Raw genomic sequence first — 21,071 nt, forward strand, 5'->3', positions numbered from 1 at the left:
TCAAATCCCAAACCCAGTGGCTTAAACTCATGCTGGGTACGTGTGCGTGTGTGCCCAAGATCCAGAGAGAAGGGACTGTGGTGTGGCCATACCCCCGGGGAGTGATTTCTCATTTTCTGTCTCTCTGTCTTTCTGGTGAGCACACACGCCCTATAGCAAAAACCTCTCCCCCCCCAAAAAAAAGAGAAAGATTAAACATAAATAAATAAATAGTGGTTCTCTCTGAGAAAGAAACTGGAGGACTGACAGCCAGAAGGAGGAAATGTACTCCTCACTTTTTTACCCTTTGTAAAATGTTTGGATTCCAAAACCATCTTCACGTACTGCTTTTCCCAAAAAGGAATATTTAAAAACAAGTATATAATAACATATTACAAGACAATACACAATATTGTAACATTTTTAAAAAGTAAGTCAAGCAATTAAGACATCAAAAACTTCCACAAGAACCAAGCCAGATTCAGTCATTTTTGTCATGGTTTTATGTCCTTGATTCAGAACTGTCCAACTAAGCCTTGACAAAGTGACAGAGTGAAGCAGAGGAGGGACATGACCCGTGTCTGGTGCATCACGCCTCTGAGGAACAAAATTACCAAGTCATGTCTGTTTCATCCTCCTCGTTCCATAAGAACCGATGATTTTCTCGTATGACATCCAAGTCTGTCTTGTCATTTTCCCTGGAAAACAAAACTATTTCAACTTAATAGAACAAAAATGGTCAACGACAGGAGGTTAAAAGAGTTCTGTAGGATTGTTAAAAGTGCGAATAAAAAATATAATACATGAAGATAGCTTTATGTGTCTGAGTGTGGATATGTATACATACATGTACATCTATGTAAAAAAACATTTTGGTATTGTCAAAAGGCACTTAAAAAGAGTGTTGCATACAGAAACCAGTTAAATGGATGGAAGATCCATTGTTTCTAGCACTGGTTTCAACTACACAAATGGTGCTTAGTTACCAAAGTCTGGGTGAGGAATCTGAATAAACACTAAACAGTAAGGAAAAATGAAAACTTATTTTCAGAATAATAAGTTCCAGAATCTAACCCAAAGTCATAACAGTACTCTCCTGAGATCTGATGTTTTAAAAGTATGAATAACTCTCCAGACCTTATTTTTCTATCGTTTCCTAGAAAGACTAAGTAAGGCAGAGAAAGAGTTTGCTGGTAGGATGACAGTTCAGTGGTGGGGTGAATGATTGCTGGGCCTATAAGCTAAATTGACAGGGAAGCTAAACCAGGGGTAGGCAAGATGGTACAAAAATTTTTAGGGCTCAACCAACTAAAAAACTAAGTCAGAGAGAAACACACACACACAACTGAGAGGCTCTGACAGCAGAGTCAAATATAGGAAGGCATTCCATGTGTGGGAAATAATAAAGTGAGGTTTCTTATTTTTCCCACCTTTAAAAAAGTAACCCCAAACACTAAGATCTACAAATTTCAAAAATCATTGCCCAAAAGACAAACAAGCATTCCTCACATATTCTCTTGTGGCAGAGTCGCCCCTGCCTCAGCAGGTGCGCAGGCAACCTGAAGCCTGCTGCCAAAGAGATGAAATTGTGACAAGTCACTTGGCTGGAAGCAGCGAACGACCTCACTCTCACAACATAACAAGAAAACTGGAACAGAAAGCAGGGCAGAGTGACAGGATCAGAAGAACGGTAGCCATGAGTCTCTAAAGTCATCCACAGTCCCTTCCTGTTCTATGTAAAACTTATGATACTTACCCCAGACGCCCGAAGTCTTCTTTTTTGCCACCATAGTATAAAATATAGTCATTTACCAACTTTGCATGCCTTTGATACTGAAATGCAAAAAGTTAAGGATTTCATTTGCTAAGGGGTAGTTATGTGTCATGATACTTCAGTGGGTGAATAAAAGCATAGTATGGGGACCAGCAGTTGGTGTAATGGCTGTGTTGCTGGACTCCCATGTAGCTGACAGCAGTTTGAGTCCCGGACCCAGTGGCTTAAACTCACGCCAGATGCGTGTACATGTGTGCCCAAGATCCCGAGACGAGAATGGAGGAAAAGGGACTGCGGTGTGGCCATCTCACTTTCTGGGATGGCAGGTGGCATGGTGGTTAAGGATGCTGGATGCCCATATGGCTGATCACGGGTTGAGTCCTGGACCTGGCGCCTTGCTTTCTCTTGCTCTCTCTCTCTCTCTCTCTCTCTCTCTCTCTGTCTCTTTTTGGCCAAATTGAAAAAATAACAACAACAAATGGAATTAAATAAATAATTCTTTAGGAAAAAAAGCATAGTATGAGTCCATTTAGCTTTTTTTAATATTCAAATATTACATGTTTATACATTAAAAACATAGAGAAGGATAACTGTTACAGTGAAGATTACATGTAAAAGTGCTTTTACTTTCTACTAAATACTGTTTGTACTGTTTTGAATGTTTCAAACGCATACTGCTCTTGTGATGTTTCTCTACCTCTACCTGGAGAGAAAGAGCATCCTACTCTACTACTAGATCACAGGAGCCTCACACTGCCACTCATTCTAACAAGCACAAGAAGAATATTTAAAAATTATAGTTACTAGAGTATGATTTACAATTTCATTATTATTAAATATAATGTAGTTATTTTAGTAATGATAAAGTCTTCAGATAAAAGATGCAACTTTTATAATATTAAATCCTGATATTGGTCTTTCAAAAAAAGCAAATATAAGAAATTGGACATAGTTTTATACTTTACTAGTCAAAGATATATGATATTCTCATTTTTGTTTTAAAAAGCTCGATGGCATGCTCTCTAGCGCTGAATACTCAGCTGTACCTAACAGAGTTGAACTCACCTTCTATAATACTATCTGTGACAATATTATATTAAAGATATACTGCAATTTTATTAATCCTACTGTATCCTAACAGAATATTTAATTAGATGATGACACTTCCAAAACCGGTAATGAAACAGCGTTTCAGAAAAAAGAAGAGAGAAGCCAGACATCTGAAGATCTGAGCTCTAGCTCTTGATCTATCATTAACTGGTCACATGACCACAGTACGTCACTTCACTTATTAGGCTGGGATCAGGAAACGTTTTCTGTAAGGGCCAAATGGTAAATATTTCAAGCTTTGCAAGCCCTAGGGTCTTTGGTGCAACTGCTCGGCTCTGCCACTTTAGCATGAGGGCAGCCGCAGACCACACACACACACACACACACACACACACACACACGGCTGTCTTCCAAAATAACTTTATGTACAAAAATGGGCAGTGGGTGGGACCTTTGCTTCTGGAAAGATGGAGAAGACAAAGATGGAACTTCTTCCTATTCCTCACAATAACAACAACTAAAAACCTTGGACACTGAATGTAAAATAATCATACAAAGACTCAGAAAGGAAAAGAGAAAAAGGCACAGTGGGTTGGGGACTCGGGACTATGAAATAATCTGGTGGGAGTTCCTCAGTTTTTCTTTGTCTCACGTGCCCCAGGGCTTGAAGGTAAAGAAGTTGTCAACCTGGAAACACTAAAAAGGCTCAACAAAAGCCTGCTCTGTTTAACTAAATGGCCAACAGTCAGCCTAGCAAGACCAAGAATGTTTAGACCGTAATACTCCAGCCAAATACCTCAGAAAAAACTGTGATCTTGCCTCTACCCATGACAGAAAAGGAGTGCCAACTTTCACTCTCCAGGCTCAAATGAGGGGCTCCATGCTCAAACAGACTTGTGTCAGGGAAGGCGAACATGTTCAAATACCAAAGGCCCAAGTGGTAGAAGAGAGTCATAGAAAGCAGAGCTACTTGGGACCAGCAGTTAGCGTAATGGCTATATCGCTGGACTCCCATGTAGTCAACCGCGGTTCGCGTCCCGAACCCGGTGGCTTAAAACTCACGCTGGGTGCGTGTGCGCGCGTGCCCAAGGTCCCGAGAGAACAGAGGAGAAGGGACTGTGGCGTGGCCATCCCCCCTGGGGGGTGATTTCTCGCTTTCTGTCTCTCTGTCTCTCTCAGTCTGGCGAGCGTACTCGCCCTATAGCAAAAAAAACCCTTGCAAAAAAAAAAAAAAAAGAAAAAGAAAGCTGAGCTACTGAGTTAGAAGACAAAAAGAACAAATAAACTAGTGAGCCAATAGTACTTCTGTAACTTTTAAAAAAAAAAGGATGAGAATGATAACAAACAGAAAGGAAAGACTACAGATAAGGGGCGTATCAAATTGCCATTGTTTCCTTCTCCTAATGCTGGCCACTGCAATAAACACCCAGAAATACTTCAGTTCTTGCCTGGCCTGCCTTTCGACCTCCAATATTTCCCACAGTACCATGGAGGGCCCGTTTAGAAGTCAGCATTACAAGCCATAGTCGTACTGAAAAAGTGAATTGAGACCTAGCTACGACACGAAAGCAAGCTGTATGTAGCTTAAAGATAGTTTCTAGACACACTTGAAAATTAAAGCCACGGCAGGCCTAGGGATAGTCCACAGACCTAATTTAGGTAGGAAGAGAACAAATTAAAATGAGAGTAAAAAGAAGTATAGAAATAATAAATGTTGAAAGCATCCTAAAAAGGAGTTGGAAAAACATGTAGAGGTTCATAGACATTGTGACTCTATATATGGAATACTAGTTCTGTTTAATTATTTTTATCTCTAAATTTTTCCTATTAGCAAAGAGAAACCTGTACCCCAGTGTATAAATGGCAAAATTCTGTATCGATCATCTTTAAAAATAAAAAAGGCTATGTGACTATACACAATTTTATTAAAAGTAGACTACAAACCATTCTAACTGTAAAAATACAGAATGATTAAAAAGGATACAGCATCCATTGCTATGAGATGAAACCTTCTATTTCTTGCTTCTTCCCTGTTAAAACAAATTTTATTTTAAGCAAATTCAAACGTCTGCATTCTAATTAATGTAATCAGATCCCCTAGTCTCCCAGTTTATAAAACATCTTAAATCAAAGAATGTAATTCACACTGAAATACCATACCTATCCAGCAAGTCTGCTGCATCCTGTTTATGGGGCACCTTTCCATGTTTTTCTTTCTGAAATGGCTTTTTGAGCAGTAAATCATCTTCGACTGTCCTGGTGTATTAAGAAGAAAAATCATTAAGAGTTAATTTTTCCAAAGGTAATGGGAACAGGTTTTTAAGAATTCAAGTCTTAAGTTAAAAAAGACAAATCTTTAGTAAGACATTTTTATATCTCCTTAAATAACTAAATTAATTCCTAAACTTATTTAATTCCTATAGAATGGAGAAGATGAAACTAACAAAAGCATGGGTTCCACTGTCAGACCACCTAAGTCTGCGTGTGATCCTGCCATTTACTATCTTCATCTTAAAATGATGAAATTACTTAATTTCTTTATGTCTCAATTTTCCTGTTTGTAAAGTGAAAGTTTTTGGTAATTAATAACTTGGAAAAAGGTGAGCTGATTATTGAAGACAGAGATGTTAATTAAGTCCTAGTCACGTAGATAAAAATAGCTCAGGCCTACTCTGTGGCCTGGTGGTTAAGCGAACGGAATCTCATATGGATGACTGATCCCATACACCCAACCGTGTGGTTCAAATCCTAGCCCTGGAGGCTTGAAAAATATGCTGGGTACATGTATGTGCCTCAAATCCCAAGAGGATGGAGAAATGGAAGAAACGGACTGCACTGTCCCCTCACCCTACTGGGGGTGCTTTCTCCCCATCTCTCGCTCTCTGGCAAGTGCATTTACCCTCTAACAATTTTTTTTTTTTTGGAGAGGTTTTTGCTATGGGGTGCGTGCGCTTGCCAGAAAGAGAAAGACAGAGAGACAGAAATAAGAAATCACTCCCCACAGGGGGATGGCCACACTGTAATCCCTTCTCCTCCATTCTCCTCTCAGGATCCTGGGCACACATCACACGCGCCCAGCATGAGTTTAAGCCACCAGGTCTGGGACTCGAACCGTGGTGAATGACATGGGAGTCCAGTGACATGGCCATTATGGCAACTGCTGGTCCCACAAATTTTTAAAAGAAAGAAAAATAACTCTAGAGCAGATTTATTAGATTTACTCAAATTCTATTCTTACAAAGTAATGTTTTTAAATCAACAATCTAGAAAATGTAAACCACCAGGACCAGCAGTTGGCATAATGGCTATGTCACTGGACTCCCATGTAGTCGACTGCAGTTCAAGTCCCAGACCCAGTGGTTTAAACTCACGCCAGGCACGTGTGCATGCGTGCCCAAGATCCTGAGAGGAGGTGGAGAGAAGGGATTGTGGCGTGGCCATCCCCCTGGGGGGTGATTTCTCGCTTTCTGTCTCTCTTTTCTTTTCTCGCTTTCTGTCTCTCTGTCTCTCTCTGTCTCTCTGGCAAGCACACACACCCTACAGCAAAAACCTCTCAAAAAAAAAAAAAAAAAGTAAAGCACCATAAAACATAACCTATTACTATATTCTGTTATCTAGGTAGACTAAGTATCCTATTATAAGGTTCAGTGCCAGTGAATATGCCTAATATATTGTTCTTGGTGTGAAATAATAAACCAATTTCTAAAAGGTTAGTATGAATCAGTCAACCACTCCTGAATTAATAAACAAAACTTAGTTTCTAGGCACTGAAAACTGAGGACGATACCCCGAGCCCCACCACCTCTGCCAAGATGAAGCTTGCTTAGATCACCCAGGCTGTATGTCTGACAGTTCTCATCCCTTCCAACTCAGTAACACCTCCATGGGCTTCCTCCCTCGACTTCGTCCGCTCCTCTGTGTAACTATCAGGACTATTCTGCTCTATTAACACAACCTCATCCTCCTCACTAACCTCATTGTGAAGGCAAGTACTAGCAGGAGGTGACGGACCAAGCCCCTGCTGAGCGATGACATTTGCAAGCAAACATCCCTTGACAGCTGAGTAAAAATACATGTAAGAGCGGAACATGAAGCCTTTCACTCCTTTCCTTTTTCCCTCCTTCTCTTTCAATAAACTCCTCGCAGCACAGACATTACATTCTTATTTTCTCACAACTGTTCTCCAACTTTGAATCCACTCATTATAATTTAGTGGGGGAAAAAAAATCCATTCACCAGCACAGCTGTTCACATGCAAACACAATCCAACAACTTTCAATATTCCTTATTTACGCCTCGTATCAATCCAGAAAAGGTATGAAGCACAGACCAATAAAATGTCACTTACCTTCTTTTCCTTTTGCTAGATTCTCCGCAGTGCTCATCATCGCTGAAGTCAGAGTCATAGCCTCCATGACCGTGCATCTACAAAGGGAAAGGAAATCGGCGGTTTAGAACCTAGCCTGCTCATTGTTCAGGAAACAAAACAGTTCAAAACCAGTTAGGTAAAGGACCATGATGGCAGATCACTGCTCATGGGCTATGGAGTCAGTAAACGTTCATTCACCTAGAAATAACAGACTTATTGGGGCCAGCAGGTGGCACAGTGGCTGAAGGGCTGGACTCCTACATGGCTGATCACAATTAGAGCTGTGGACCCAGTGGCTTGAAAATCACACCAGGCACATGTGCATGCGTACCCAAAATCCCAAGTAGAATGGGATAGGGATTGCAGCATGGCCATCCTCCCAGGGAGTGATTTCTCATATTCCTCCTCACTCTCTTTCTCTGATGAGCACACGCCTATGGTAAAAACTTAAAAACAACAAAGAAAGAAGTAACAGCTACATCTTTCACAAAAATAAATAATTTTTCAACTTTAGTTCCTGGGTTGTCAGCAAAGCCATGAAGCGTTTTTGCATAGAAAAACAGAAAAAATAACATCATCAGGTTTCTGATAACCCAGTATCATTAGGCAAACGAGACAGGTTGTAATCCTTCGACTTTCCATTGAAATCCAGGCTTAGAATCTGCAGTGTCTGCCTTAACAGGTTCAACAATGCTTTACTTTTTATTTCAGAGTAACAGCAGTTACTATGTATTTATCACCAGTTTTGTTCCACACATTGTGCTGAATGCTTTAGGAAGGATGCCTCTAATTCTACAAGTTAGAAATGCTGCCTCCACTTTGGGGATAAAGAAATCACAGACAAAGGAAGTCCAGTAAAGCAATTTTACTAGACAGGTGCTTTAACCAGCTAAGCCACAGAGCCAGCACAGTAAAGCAATTTTACAAAGGAAGTAACCAGGCTGATCTAACGGATTTTCTTTTTTTTTTTTTTTAAGAATTAATATTATTTATATTATTATTTTTAAATTTTACCAGAGAAAGACACAGTGAAAGAGGAAGGGAAAGTGAGAAAGCAAGTTGCCAAGGTCCAGGACTTGAACCACAGTCACCCATGTGGGAGTCCAGTGCCTTAACCACCATGCCCCCTGCTGACCCCTATATTTGATTCTTTTTTTTTTTTCTTTTTTTGGAGAGGTTTTTGCTATAGGGCGCGTGCGCTCGCCAGACAGAGAGAGAGAGACAGAGAGACAAAGAGCGAGAAATCACCCCACAGGGGGGATGGCCACGCTGCAATCCCTTCTCCTCCATTCTCCTCTCGGGATCTTGGGCACGCACACACACGCACCTGGCATGAGTTTAAGCCACCAGGTCCAAGACTTGAACCGCGGTCGACTACATGGGAGTCCAGCGACATAGCCATTACGCTAACTGCTGGTCCCCTTGATTCTTAAACCCATAATATCAACCACTCCGGATTGCCTCTCAGAGCTATGAGAGGCAATAGCAATACCCCATAGAAATTACATTATTTGTGAATAGTACACTATTGACCATTGAAAACTGCCTGTTAACTCTTTCAACATAAGTAGAGATTTCCATTTCCTCTTATGTTTCTTTAGGGTAAACCACTTTGCCCTTTGGCATAGTTAGCTTTCCCTTGTCTCGATTCATTTCTGAACTGAAATTTTTAGAAATGGTCAATGGAAGAAGCTCATGGTTCCAGCAGTACACTGAATTTGGGATGCACTAATGGGGTATGGATGGAGAAACTATCTGATGTCAACAATACTAATTTACACCACTGGAAGAAACCAGTCCAGGTGGAATGCTATAATACATTTTCTAAACTTCACTATTCACCACAGCAAGAACCCCCTAGGAAAGAACCCCCTACAGTTCATTGCATTGGATCTAAGACAGAAGGCATGCTTCCAGAACTGGGCACCTTGAGTCCGTCGCCTCAACCCTTTGAACTTCAGCTGTTACTTAAGGCAGTAACATCAAACAATCTTCTCGTTCTCCGAGTCTGTGATCTTTCTATATTCTCTGTTCAAACCTACACTCTCTTCCCTCTCTCTGGTAATTCTAGAGAGAGGAAGCTTCCAGCCTAGGGTAGCGATGAAGGTTAGAATTCCACAATTCCAATCCCACCCTTGCTTCCGTCTGTCACGGCCTTACACGCCTGGATTCCACCCCCTGTACCAGGTCACCTCCTTGCTCACGTGTCTTACTACACCTGTTCAAGCCATACCAGCCTCTCGCCCCCTGTCCCGTGTGCTCACTTTCTTCACATCTGGATAGGGACGACTTTAACGTGGCGCTTAGAGGGATGGGTGAGGGCTGCCTATTAGCAACAGAATGCCACGGCAAGTTCTGCACTTCCCACTTGTCTTTCTTGGGGCGTTTTCCTTAGCTGCTCGGAGGCTGTTTCCCTACTTATTAAAACGAGGCTAATAAGAGCGCCGACCTCGGGGGACTGTACGTTAAACGAGTCATTGCATCGAAGGGGTTTCTGAACGGTGTCTGGCACAGGGAAACCCCGTGGATGCTCCCGTCGGCATCCCCCAGCTCCCGCGATCTCCCACTTCCTTTTCCTCGGGTGGGTTCGTCCACCCCACAACCACCTTAACTCGGGGGTGAAACCGAAACTCTCTCACTCACTTCAAGCTACGAATCAACTGACAAGGGCCCAGAGAAAGCCGAGAATGAAGACGCCGGAGTGTCCAGAATCTGTCACCAACTCGAGGAAGGAACAAGTTTCGAGGGCCTTGTCCCCAACGCCAAACGTGGCCACGGCCCTCCTCGCACACCCTTCCCCTGCCTCCCTGCTCTGCCAGCTCTGTCACGAACTGTTGCGCCCTTCTTCCCGGTAGCTGCAGCGACAACGCACGGCCTGAGCGAGCCGCTGCAGGTCCACCCGGTCCGCCCCGGCCGCGTAGCCTCGCCACACCCACCGCCCAATCCTCGCCTCTCCCTACGGGTCCCGGCTGGGCACCGCTTCCGGTCTGACTTGGCTGCGTGTCACACTTAAATGGCCCCGTGCTCGCGTGCGTCGACCTTGTGCTGCAGCTAGAACCGCTCCGGGAAACTAGGGCGGCGGGATAAAAAGTCCGGAAGGGGAAGCCGCGGTTTCCTACTTGCGCAAAGTCGGGTCGTCACCCCAGTTTTTTTCTGGGGCCTCCTTCCCTTCCCCTCGAGGGAATCCAGCATCCAGTACCATGTGGCACTACGCGCACCTCAGCCCACGACCCTCTTTTGAACATATATTTTGATTTAGAAAAACCTTGGCTGCCTATCACCTGCCAGCCTCTCTCTAGTAACCTTAGTAACGCCTCCTCGGAGCATCCTCGTCAGCATCTCGGCCTCGCTCGGCCTCTCCTTTTCTCCCTCTCCCTCCACTAAAACGGCTCTCTTAATTAGAACAAAAATAACTTTCCATCGTCTCACCACCCACACAATAGATACCGTTCCAAAAGCAGGGCTGGTGGCAAAGGAGTGCATGGAATTCGTGAGCAAGAAAAGGGACGGGGCCGATTTCACAGGGTCGCATTCTCTCCTGACAGCAAGCTGGCGCTTGTGAAACGGATCCAAAATAGAATCTTAAAAAAAAAAAAAAAAAGCCAAAAAACGTTCAACTATTTTAAGCGGCACGAGGTCCTGCGTTCTCTACATTGACGCCCTGCTCCGCTTTCCAGGCTGGGTCCCGATCCCCGGCCTGTCTCCGCATCACCCCTGTGCGTCTCTGCTTCCTTCCCAGTACCCACCGCAGTGCCCTGGCAATCAGGAGCCCTAATTTAACATTTGTTGAAATGAACTGGTATGCCGCTAGCTCTGACAACGGGCCCTTTTTAGAGGAAACCTTGGCACTTAACACCCTAATCGGTGGGCAGCACTTCAAGGCCCTTTGCATCCCCGACCATAGATTATACACATATTGTGCTATACCCAGAGCAGTGACTGTGAGCTTGAAAAGCTGTAAATTAAATGGTTGCAAATTCAATTGTTTCCAAATGCAATCAAATTATACTTCAATTAAAAAATATTTACTCAGAAGACTAATTGGAAGCCTTGCAATCTAATGCTAATATTGAGTTCCTTTGTCAAGTAGTTTATTTTTTGGAGAATACTTAAAAAACCTATTTTGCTCTTTTATGATTAAGACCAAACACACCTGTATCTTGCATCCAGTTTCCTTTCTACCAACACTTATTTCATTTTTCTACCATTCCTACTATCTTTTCATCCATTGCTTCCTTTTAATTTTCCAGCACCCTGTGCTGCTGTGTAATTAGCCCCATTGTACGCAGGAGGAGCAGGCCAGAACCTGAAGTCACAAACCTGGTGAGAGTCTAGAACTGGAGTACTTCTCTCTTTGCAAGACCTAATGTCTGTTTTCTCTCTCTTTCTCAATGCATGGAATGTGTGGGAGTAGCTGTTGGTTCCAGTATTTCTAAGAACTTGAAAGCTGTTGCTACCAGTTTATTCAGGCAAAGATTTACATTTTTCACTGTGAGGCAGCAGTGATTAAAAGGAAGTAAATAGGAAATGTATGTTAGGGACATATCTGTACTAAAATAGCTAATACAGGATAGAAAATCTAACTGATCAGGGAATCTCAAGTTAGCAAGTATAGATCACCAACAATAAAAAACCACAAATATTTATTGCCTGCCTGCTCTCTGCATGGCACTGTCCTAGCCATCAGGGTTATGGGTATGTAAAGGCCACTCTATATTCTTGAAGACTGAGTAGAAAGAAGGATAGAATGTATAGAACGACAGTAACATATTCTATGATATGCCAAGTGCCTAGTAAATGACATGAACCTATGGTGCCCAGTCTGTCAAATGTGTTATTTCAGTGACCATGAAAATCCGAATGTGCACCAGTACTGCATAACTGAAATACAACAACTAACTCCTGTGGTGGGTATGTGTAGGGGTGAGAGGAGTTGAATGATGGTAGTGGTGATTATCAAGTCATGTTAATGCAAACTCTAAATGTGCATCCTGCTGATACTTTACATCTTTGAGTAAATTGTGTTTTCCGCAAATGGTCACACCAGTAAATTCCATGTAATATGCTCTTTTTATGACATGATCCTGACATCCCTCTATAGCAAGCTGCTGTCTGTAGTCCCAGCCTTGAATCTGGGAATATCAGTGACTACGATAGAAATCATGCTAAGAGACTTCTGAGGCTAACATCTGGCGCTAGCCTCTCTCTCTTCCACTACTCCTTTTCACAATTCTGCTCTGACTAAAGTGATCTAGTCATTTTTCCCTAAACAACCCATGGATATTTCAGAGTTGATAGCACTTCTGCCTGCTTCTTCGTCTGTCTCCTTCCCCAGCTGACATGGAGTAGAGTGGAGATGAGCTGTCTCCCCTGAGCCCCAACACAGAATGCAGATTCATAAGCAAAATAAATAGTGTCATTTCAAGACACTGAGTTTGGGATGGTTCATTACAGACCACTAGGTAACCAGAACTATCTGCTCTTTCATTCCCCTCCCCCCCATATTATTCGATGAGACCTCAGGATGCTGGGTTTTGTTTTTTCAACATGCATGCCTCTTCAAATTTACTATTCCTCCACCTAGAATGGTTTTCTCCTCCCTCATTGCCCTCCCACCCACAACCCTCCTTATCCTTCAGACTTCAGGCTAGGGGAAGGAAAAGCCTTTCGTGGCCAGTCTCTCCCACAAACTAGGTAGGACTGCTTATAATATGTACCTATTGGGACCAGCAGTTGGAGTTGTGGCTGTGTTACTGGACTCCCATGTAGTTGATTGCGGTTCGAGTCCTGGACCCAGTGGCTTAAACTCATGCTGGGTGCATGTGCGTCCATGCCCAAGATCTCGAGAGGAGAATGGAAGAGAAGGGATTGTGGTATGGCCATACCCCTGCGGGGAGGGGGGGATGATTTCTCGCTTTCTGTCTCTGTCTCTCTCTGTCTTTCTGGCAAGTGCACGAGCCCTATGGCAAAAACGTCTCCATAAATAAATAAATAAATAAATAAATAAATAAATAACACCTGTTACTTTCTGCAGAACTGAGTTACATACACACACACAACTCAGTCCACGTCTGTCTCGCCCACTGAGATGTGAGCTCACAAGGACAGAGACCACACTCTGTTATCAATGCTGAATGCCCAGTGCTCAATATTGTGCTAGATGCACAGTAGTTGCTCAAAATATTTATTGAACAAATAATGTACAGATAAGAAAACATTAGAGAAATTAAAGACCCCGCCTAGAGTCATGAGCAAGCAAATAGGGATAAAATATGACTGCGTCAAAGCTCGTGCTACTGACCACCGTGCACATTGCTCCTCAGCAAGGCCCACGGCAGGGTTTTTTTGTTGTTATGCTTTTTTATTTGTTTGTTTAAGTTTTTGCTATAGGTGCATGTGCTCACCAGAAACAGGGCAAATGAGAAAGCACCCATGGAGGGTGAGGAGAGAAGGCTACTCTGCAATCCCTTCTCCTCCATTCTCTTGTCAGGATCTGGGGCACACATGCACATACATGTGCCCAGTGTGGTTTTCAAGCCAGCAGGTCTGGAACTTGATCTGTGTGTCAGCCATGTGGGATCTAGTCACCTTAATCACCATGCAACCCATTGTCTCCACCATCTCCAGGGCAGTTTTTGATGCTTAGAAAGATTAGAAAGATTTTTATGAAGTAAAGGTACCAGATCAGTTGAGACACAGGGATTAGCAAGAGTTGAGAAAGGATTTTTAGAGGAAGTTGGACTTAAGCTACAATTGAAATGTAGCCATTGAATCTGCTCAGTGGTACAGCAGTAATGCATTGCTCAAGTGGAGCCGGATCCAGACAGAAGGTCACAGGTGTGGTTCTCTGGTCAGCCTACACACTGTAGGCACATGTGCCTGTAATCCGTACTGGCTGGGAAGGGCGGAAGGGCGGCAGGAGGGAATGGATCACATGCCCTGTTTCATGGTGTGAGATCCTACTGAAGGTGCTTATCTTTCTTTTTCTCTCTGTTGAAATAAGTGAACCTTTAAAAGATATAGGTATTACATAAGAGAAGAGGAAATGGGAGAAGAGGGCAATCAAGGTGGGGGGACAGTAAAAGAGAGGTAGAAATATCCATGGGTTGTTTAGGGAAAAATGACTAGATCACTTTAGTCAGAGCAGAATTGTGAAAAGGAGTAGTGGAAGAGAGAGGCTAGCACCAGATGTCAGACCTTCTTAAACTCTAGGCTGTAAAGTTTGGTCTAGAGCTACGGAAGTGCTGTGAAGAGTAGGGCAGTCATTTGGATGGGAAGAAGTCTGGAACCAAATGAATTTATATTTTAATCCTGATCTGCTATTTACTAGCTATGGGACCCTGAGCATCACTCAGTTTTCTTCAAGTGTTAGTCTTCTGTAAAATGGGGATAACAACAGGAACTCCTTCGCAGTGGTATCTGAGACTCGGATGTTGCATCTGAAGTGTTTAGTCCTCTGGTTGGCACACAGTAAGGCTTAGCATATGTTCGCTGTTGTTTTAAAGAGGAGGAAATATATTTAGTGAGTTTATTTTTGGTTGCCAGAGGGTGTGTGCACTTTCCAGATTTAGAGAAATTAAATAACTGTCCCAGAGTCATGGGCAAGCACATAGAGGCACATACATGATTGACTTCCAAACACCCCCCAATGGAGTGTGGCCATGCCACAATCTCTTCTCTCCCATTTCTCCCTCCTGTCAGGATTTTGGGCACTCGCACATGCGCCCCCTTGTGTTTTTCAAGCCTCTGAGGAAGAGATTTAAACTGTGGTCGGCCATGTGAAATCTGATTTCTGTAATCATTAGGCTATAGGACCAGCCCTGCAGTCTTTTAATCGTGTATTATCCTCTTAACAACATGCAGAAAGGCAGGAGTAGCTGGAGGCGGGCAGGACACTGGGGAAGGTTCAGCTCAGCCCCATGGCAGGAAATGCTCAGAACAGAGAAGGACCGAATTCGTGAATGAGTTGAAGAAATAAATGGTGAAGATGGGACTCACTGGGCACAGAGGCTGAAGGATACAGACGTGAAGATGCCTGCCAAGCTGAGGACGCTGAAATAACATGGGGACCCCTGATGAAAAGAAAAGGGTGACTGAAAACTGACGTCGTGTTTGGGAAATGATAAGTTGGCTTTGGACGGAGATTTGAAACTATAGCAAAACATACAAAAGATTAAGGCACCTTTTCTGAGCAAAAGCGTGATATCTGCCCACTTTGTTTTAAGCATTCTTCACCTTCATCCCTCACCTGTTCATCTTTTTGTGGGTCTCCACTCCCCTCCATCCCCTCCCCACACACTGCTCTGGGAACGAGAAAGGAGAAGATCCATACGCCAGAGTCAGCTAGACCTGCATTTGTGACAGGTTTCTGCCACTTACTAGCTAGGAGGCAGTGGGCAAGTTATTTACTTCTCTGAGTTTTCATTTTCTCATCCTTAAAGTGGGAATAATAACAACACCTCTATCATAGGAGTTGATGAAGTTTAAATGAAATGATGTGGGTGAAATGATGCCTAGTTGATAGCGAGTAAGAAATGCTACTTGAGGAAAGAATCAGGCTACAGGTATTCTCTCACAAGAATAAACTTATCAATTAGCTGCTTCTCAAATACAGCCCAGAAACAGATACCCCATTATATATGATGAATAGCATGGTCAATGGCAAAGAATTGGAAGCACAATCTTCTCAGTAAATAGTTCGGGGTCAATGAAATAATAAAAATGGGGCGAGCAGGTGGCATGGTGGTAAAGGTGCTGGGCTCCCATGTGGCTCACTATGGTTCAAGTCCCGGCCCTGTTGCTTGCTCTCTCACGTTCTCTCTTTCTCTCTCTTTGTCTCTCTCATGAGGGCACATGCCCTATAGAAAACTTTAAAAAATAGTAATAATAATAAATTAAATAAATAATTAAAAATAATAACACAGAAAAAAATTAACCTTGATTGCTATTTCATATCATATCAAAAGTTGATGTCAAAGAAAATAAGGGAAAATATCTTCATATTTCATGGTATCTTCACTAGGACAGAAAATTTTCTTAAGTCAGACTCCCAAAAAGTTAACTATAAGGAAAAAAAAAATCAGAAAAAAATAAATTAAGAACCCCATTAAGATAAAAATAAATTTAAAAAATAAATTAAAAACTCTTAATAAAAGAAAAAGTTAGGTTATAGTGTAAGAGAAAAATATATGCAGTGTGTATACCCAACAAATTATCAGAATATATAATGAACTTTAAAAATCATTATGTAAAAGGCAGAAACTCAGTAGAAAAATTGACAGAAGACACAGTCTGACTATTCACATAAAAAAGATATCTCAAAGGACAATGCATATAAAACAAAGGACTGATCTTTACTAGGTATGAGGGAAATGCAAGCTAAGAATAATGCGCACCACTCCACACCCCCCCACCACCAGAAGGGCTAAATGAAAAAGATCTGGTGTTACTGAAGATGTGGCATGGCTGTGTAATTTTTATATGCTGATGGTGGGAGTGCAGATTGGTGCAGCCACCTCGGAACTACCTATTCACCCTGAACACACACGTTCCATGCCCCATATATCCTGCTTCTCAATGTATTTCTAGCAGTGTCCAAATGTCCACTGGAAGACCTGAACTAGAATGTTCATAACAGCTCTATTCCTAAGTATAAAGCTGAACACAAGACAAATGTCCATCAACATTAGACTAGTTGAATAAATCGTGGTTAATTCACACAATGGCCTTTTTTTTTTTTTTTTTTTTTTTAAAAGTGCCATCGGGTGCATATGCTCACTAGAGAGGAGAGTGAGGGAAAGACAGTGAGGGGAAAGTGAGAAATCATCCGCTTGAGAGGGATGGCCATGCCCAATCTCTTCTCCTCCTAGGATGTTGGGCACACGCCCAGCATGAGTTTTAAGCTGCCAGGTCCGGGAGTCAAACCATAGTCAGCCATGTGGAAGCCCAGTGCCACCTGCTGGCCCCCCACAATGGACTATTATACAGCAATGAAAAGTACGAGTACTGCATGAAAGAATCTCCTGAATATAATGTTGAACAAAAGAAGAATGGCATATGCAAAAGAATACATAGGACAGGATCCCATGTAGATAAAGGACAAAAACAAACAAACATGACCACTCTGTGAGGCAATGCATATGTTAATTAATCAGATGTAGTGAGTTCACGTTGTATATTTATAGCTATGAATCATTTAGCAACAGGAATAAGGTGTGAGAAACGCATCGTTGGCAATGCCATTGTTGTGAGAACATCATGGAGTGCACCTGCACGAGCCTCACTGGTACGGACAGCTGCACACTAGACCACAAGATGAAGCCTGCTGTAATCTCACAGAACCACCGTCACGTATGCGGTCGGTTGTTGTTGAGACATTCTGCAGTGCACGACCATGCTGCATAACATGTCATACACAGCAACTTCATCCATCCATTTAAACTGACCAGTGAAAGTAATTGATCTAAGTCAGGATAGTGGGTTCCCAGCTGGGGCAGGGGAAGTGCCTAGACGGGTGCACAGGGCAGGAGGTGGGGGGGGGCCTCTGGGGAAACTGTAACATTCTCTCTCTGATCCTGGCGTTCATCATGAGAAGTCCTTTTACACCTATGACCTGTGCACGTTTATTCATATATGTTATAGTCAATAAAAAGTTTATGTTTAAACATTTTTCACTGCTCCCAGAGATTGTTAATACTTAGGCTCTCCTTGGTTAGTGGAAGTTTTTGTTATGAAAGCCATTCCAGGCATGGAAGAATAGACCAGGAAGGAAATAAGTGGGATTTCCTGGGGCCTTGGAAACAATGCCACATAAATGCTTACATACTCAAAGGCAGGCTTCCTGTGCACTGAGACGGAGGTAGGCGAGCTTGGCAAATGCTGAGAAAGGCTCTAGTCAGCATTAAAGGATGGAGAGTGCCCAGGCCTTGAGCAGCTGGAAGGCCGGCCCGTACTTCCTGCACATTGTAAATCCAGATGTGGGAGGAGGCAGCTCTACAACCTCCACTGTAAAGCTCAGGCTTTGCGTAGAGACACAGCCCAATAGCTATTGATATCTTTTGCAAGCTGGCCAAAAGTCGGTCAGTTGCTGAGTACAGCCTGGAGAGGATGGCCAGAGAGGTTGCACAGTTCAGATGCTATGGTTGGAATGGACGTTGCAAAGCCAAGCCGAGAGGCAGCAGTATACCAGTCGGCCAAATGAATTGATAATCCTTTTTAGGCCTGCTCCCAGGAGGCAAGATCAGAGACAGGATGTCTATAAAACCCCTCTCTGAGTCAATGCTGGAGCCTGCGATGAAGAGATAGGGAGACACTTACCAAGTCAGATGAGAGGAGAGACAGAAACCAGGAACACTAAATGTCACTGGGAACAGTCATATAACATCTGCAGGAATGAAGACTGCATGCCTCACTCAGGAACGTGCAAAGCAGGGAGACCAGCTATAACAATGAAGGTTGCCAGGTGCTGTCTCTGGATCTTTTCTCAAGGGCTGGCTGGGTCTTGGGCGATAATAATGAAAAAGACATGCTCTCCAAGATCCAGGCTTCCTTCTAGGTAGGACACAGACACAGAAATGTGTAATTACAACACAGTGGGCCAGGAGGTGAGAGGAATAGGTTCAAAGGGATGTCAGAGCCCAAGGGTGGGTCCCAACTCGGGAGAGGCTAAGAACGGGAAAGTGATACAAAGGACTTTATGTTCAAATGTCTAAACTGCAGGGTTTAACTCAGGGCTCCGAACCATGCTGACTTGTATCCAGAGGAAGGGGAGGTGTGGCACTGTCCCCTCAGGCCTCCCACACTCACCAGTGACCTCCACCAGCCCCTCCCTGCCGAGGTGTGAGCAAGCACTGCGGAAGAGTTGACCACACCCCATGAGCTCACAATTTACGAACACTGAGGTGACTGCGCAGAGAGTGCTGATCAGACCGAGTCAGAGGGCCAGGGAAGTGGGCCAGGTATTTATGGGCACAAGTCATCACGATGATGTGGTCAGGCCATTCGACATAAATAGTCGGCACTTTTCTAAATGATGTCTTGATTAACAAATTCTCTGACAGTAAAACCTCCTTGACTAGCTGTCCTGGTACGAAGTAGCAACTGGTGGTAGTAGGAAATGGAAATACACCCAGAAAGCACACGTGACCGAACAGGTTCAGGGGTACAGGGGTACATCGGAGGAATTGCATAAAAGCAACAGCACCCACAGTAATACGTGTATTCAACAGAACGTTTACTAGTGACGCTTGGTTGTCAGGAATCGCGTTAAATAACGGAGGAAGAATGCAGTGGAAATACTGGCCAGAACTGCTGGCGCAATTTACTTTTCAAGAGATGTTGAAAGTCTGGATGCTTAGATTTAATATCCTGAATTTTAATTGGACATTTCATTCGAGTTTAAAAATCAGGAAGAAAACACTTCTGTGAGCTGAATTCAATCCACAGGATTCAATGTTCAAGGAGATAGTCCATCCCCCTGAGGCCTGGCCTTCAGGACTGGGGGTTCAAGCCCCAGAGCTTCTGAGGCTGCCTCAGATGCACTTGGAAGTACAGGCTTCTGGGAAGCCAGGAAAAGGGCTCTCTCACAAGAAAAGTCTAAAGTCTTAAACACTCAGGAAAGGGTACTTGGATGGCTCATAGCCTGGGGATACAAGGGGCAATCCGTAAGTCCCTGAGCAGCAATATCTATGCTGGCTTTGATGACTAGGGTGTCACTCAGAGAACACCAGGGTGTCACCCAGATAGGAGGAATGGAATTGTCAACCTAAAGATAAACTAACTAAAAATATGTTAAGCCAAAAGCATTTGGGCATAAATTTGAGGACTGCACCCCGTACGCAACCCAGATGAACACTTTCGGGGAACCCCAAACACACTTTCTGAGGACTTAACAATCTTCTGTCAGGTCTTAAAGGCAAAACTCTTTAAGAAGAGATTGTACCAGTTGATTTGAGACAATGATCCTTGGCTACCAGGAGTGGCGTCAGTCCACGGTGGACGGGCAGTCTCTGGGCACGCCTAGCACACTCAGGGAGGTCTCCAAGCTTGGATGGAAACCCTGCCGCATGGAACTGCTCACAGGGCATTGCACTGTACCTGCCTGTACACCGTTGTGCTGTCTGACCCCCGTAAGCTTTCTCGAGAGCACCTTCATCCTGAACACTCCCACCCCTCTCCCAGCACTGAGGTGAACACGCTGCTCTCAGATTGCCCCAAGCCTTTCAGCACCAGGAGAGCTACCAGGGCAGCCAGTACACTTCAAAGCTGGCTGAGCTCCAGGCTGTTGTGGAGACAGGATTGTCCAGCTACTGCTGCTCCCAATACTAACTGCAATAAATCAGCATTTCGCCTCGAGGGATCAAGGCAACCATGGTCTGTGCCCTCTTAAGCCTCACTCTTCACATGAAGACAGGAAGAACTGGTAATAACCAAAATCATCCCAAATTGTGATAAAGGCAATGAAGGAACACAGTGGCCAACACAGAGAACCATCGAGAAGGTGGTCATGACCGGCTGCTCGCAAGAGAGACCACGTAAGCTGAGACTTAGAGATGACACAGAGGAGTCAGCCATGTCAAAGGTAGGGGGTGGCGGGAAGCCGGCCGAGTGGCTGACTCTCCAGTCTGTCCTCACCCTCTGCATATCCAGGGACAGGTCTGCAACAGCTGCCGTTAGTGCCTGTCCCTGCTTGCATGGGGGGTGGGGACAGCAGGCGAGAGAAGTCAAGTCCTGCCCTTTCAGCAGTGCTACTGCTTTTTGTTTTGTTGTTGTTGTTTTTAAGTTTACTTATTTATTTCTTCCATGAATGAGAGAGAGCGAGGGAGACAGACAGAGAGACAGCACCCCCAACAGGGTCCTGATGCCATAATCCACCCCAGATTTGGTCATCCCCAGATCATG

The 21,071-nt window shown here is 43.7% G+C and overlaps 1 protein-coding gene across 1 annotated transcript in view; it reads right to left on the reverse strand.

Moving 5' to 3' along the window:
• Positions 1 to 10,100, reverse strand: part of LOC102496374 (protein FRA10AC1) — a 41,662-nt gene extending 31,562 nt beyond the window's left edge. The window contains exons 1-4 of the mRNA XM_027771499.1: positions 9,816 to 10,100; positions 7,152 to 7,228; positions 4,964 to 5,059; positions 4,788 to 4,833 (exon numbers count right to left, since the gene is read on the reverse strand). Of these exons, the coding sequence (XP_027627300.1) occupies positions 4,788 to 4,833; positions 4,964 to 5,059; positions 7,152 to 7,228 (219 nt within the window). The 5' untranslated portion in view covers positions 9,816 to 10,100. The remainder of the gene's footprint in view (positions 1 to 4,787; positions 4,834 to 4,963; positions 5,060 to 7,151; positions 7,229 to 9,815) is intronic.
• Positions 10,101 to 21,071: the final 10,971 nt, after the last annotated feature.

Source organism: Tupaia chinensis, unplaced genomic scaffold, assembly GCF_000334495.1.
Source record: "Tupaia chinensis unplaced genomic scaffold, TupChi_1.0 Scaffold000217_1, whole genome shotgun sequence".
Taxonomy (NCBI): domain Eukaryota; kingdom Metazoa; phylum Chordata; class Mammalia; order Scandentia; family Tupaiidae; genus Tupaia; species Tupaia belangeri.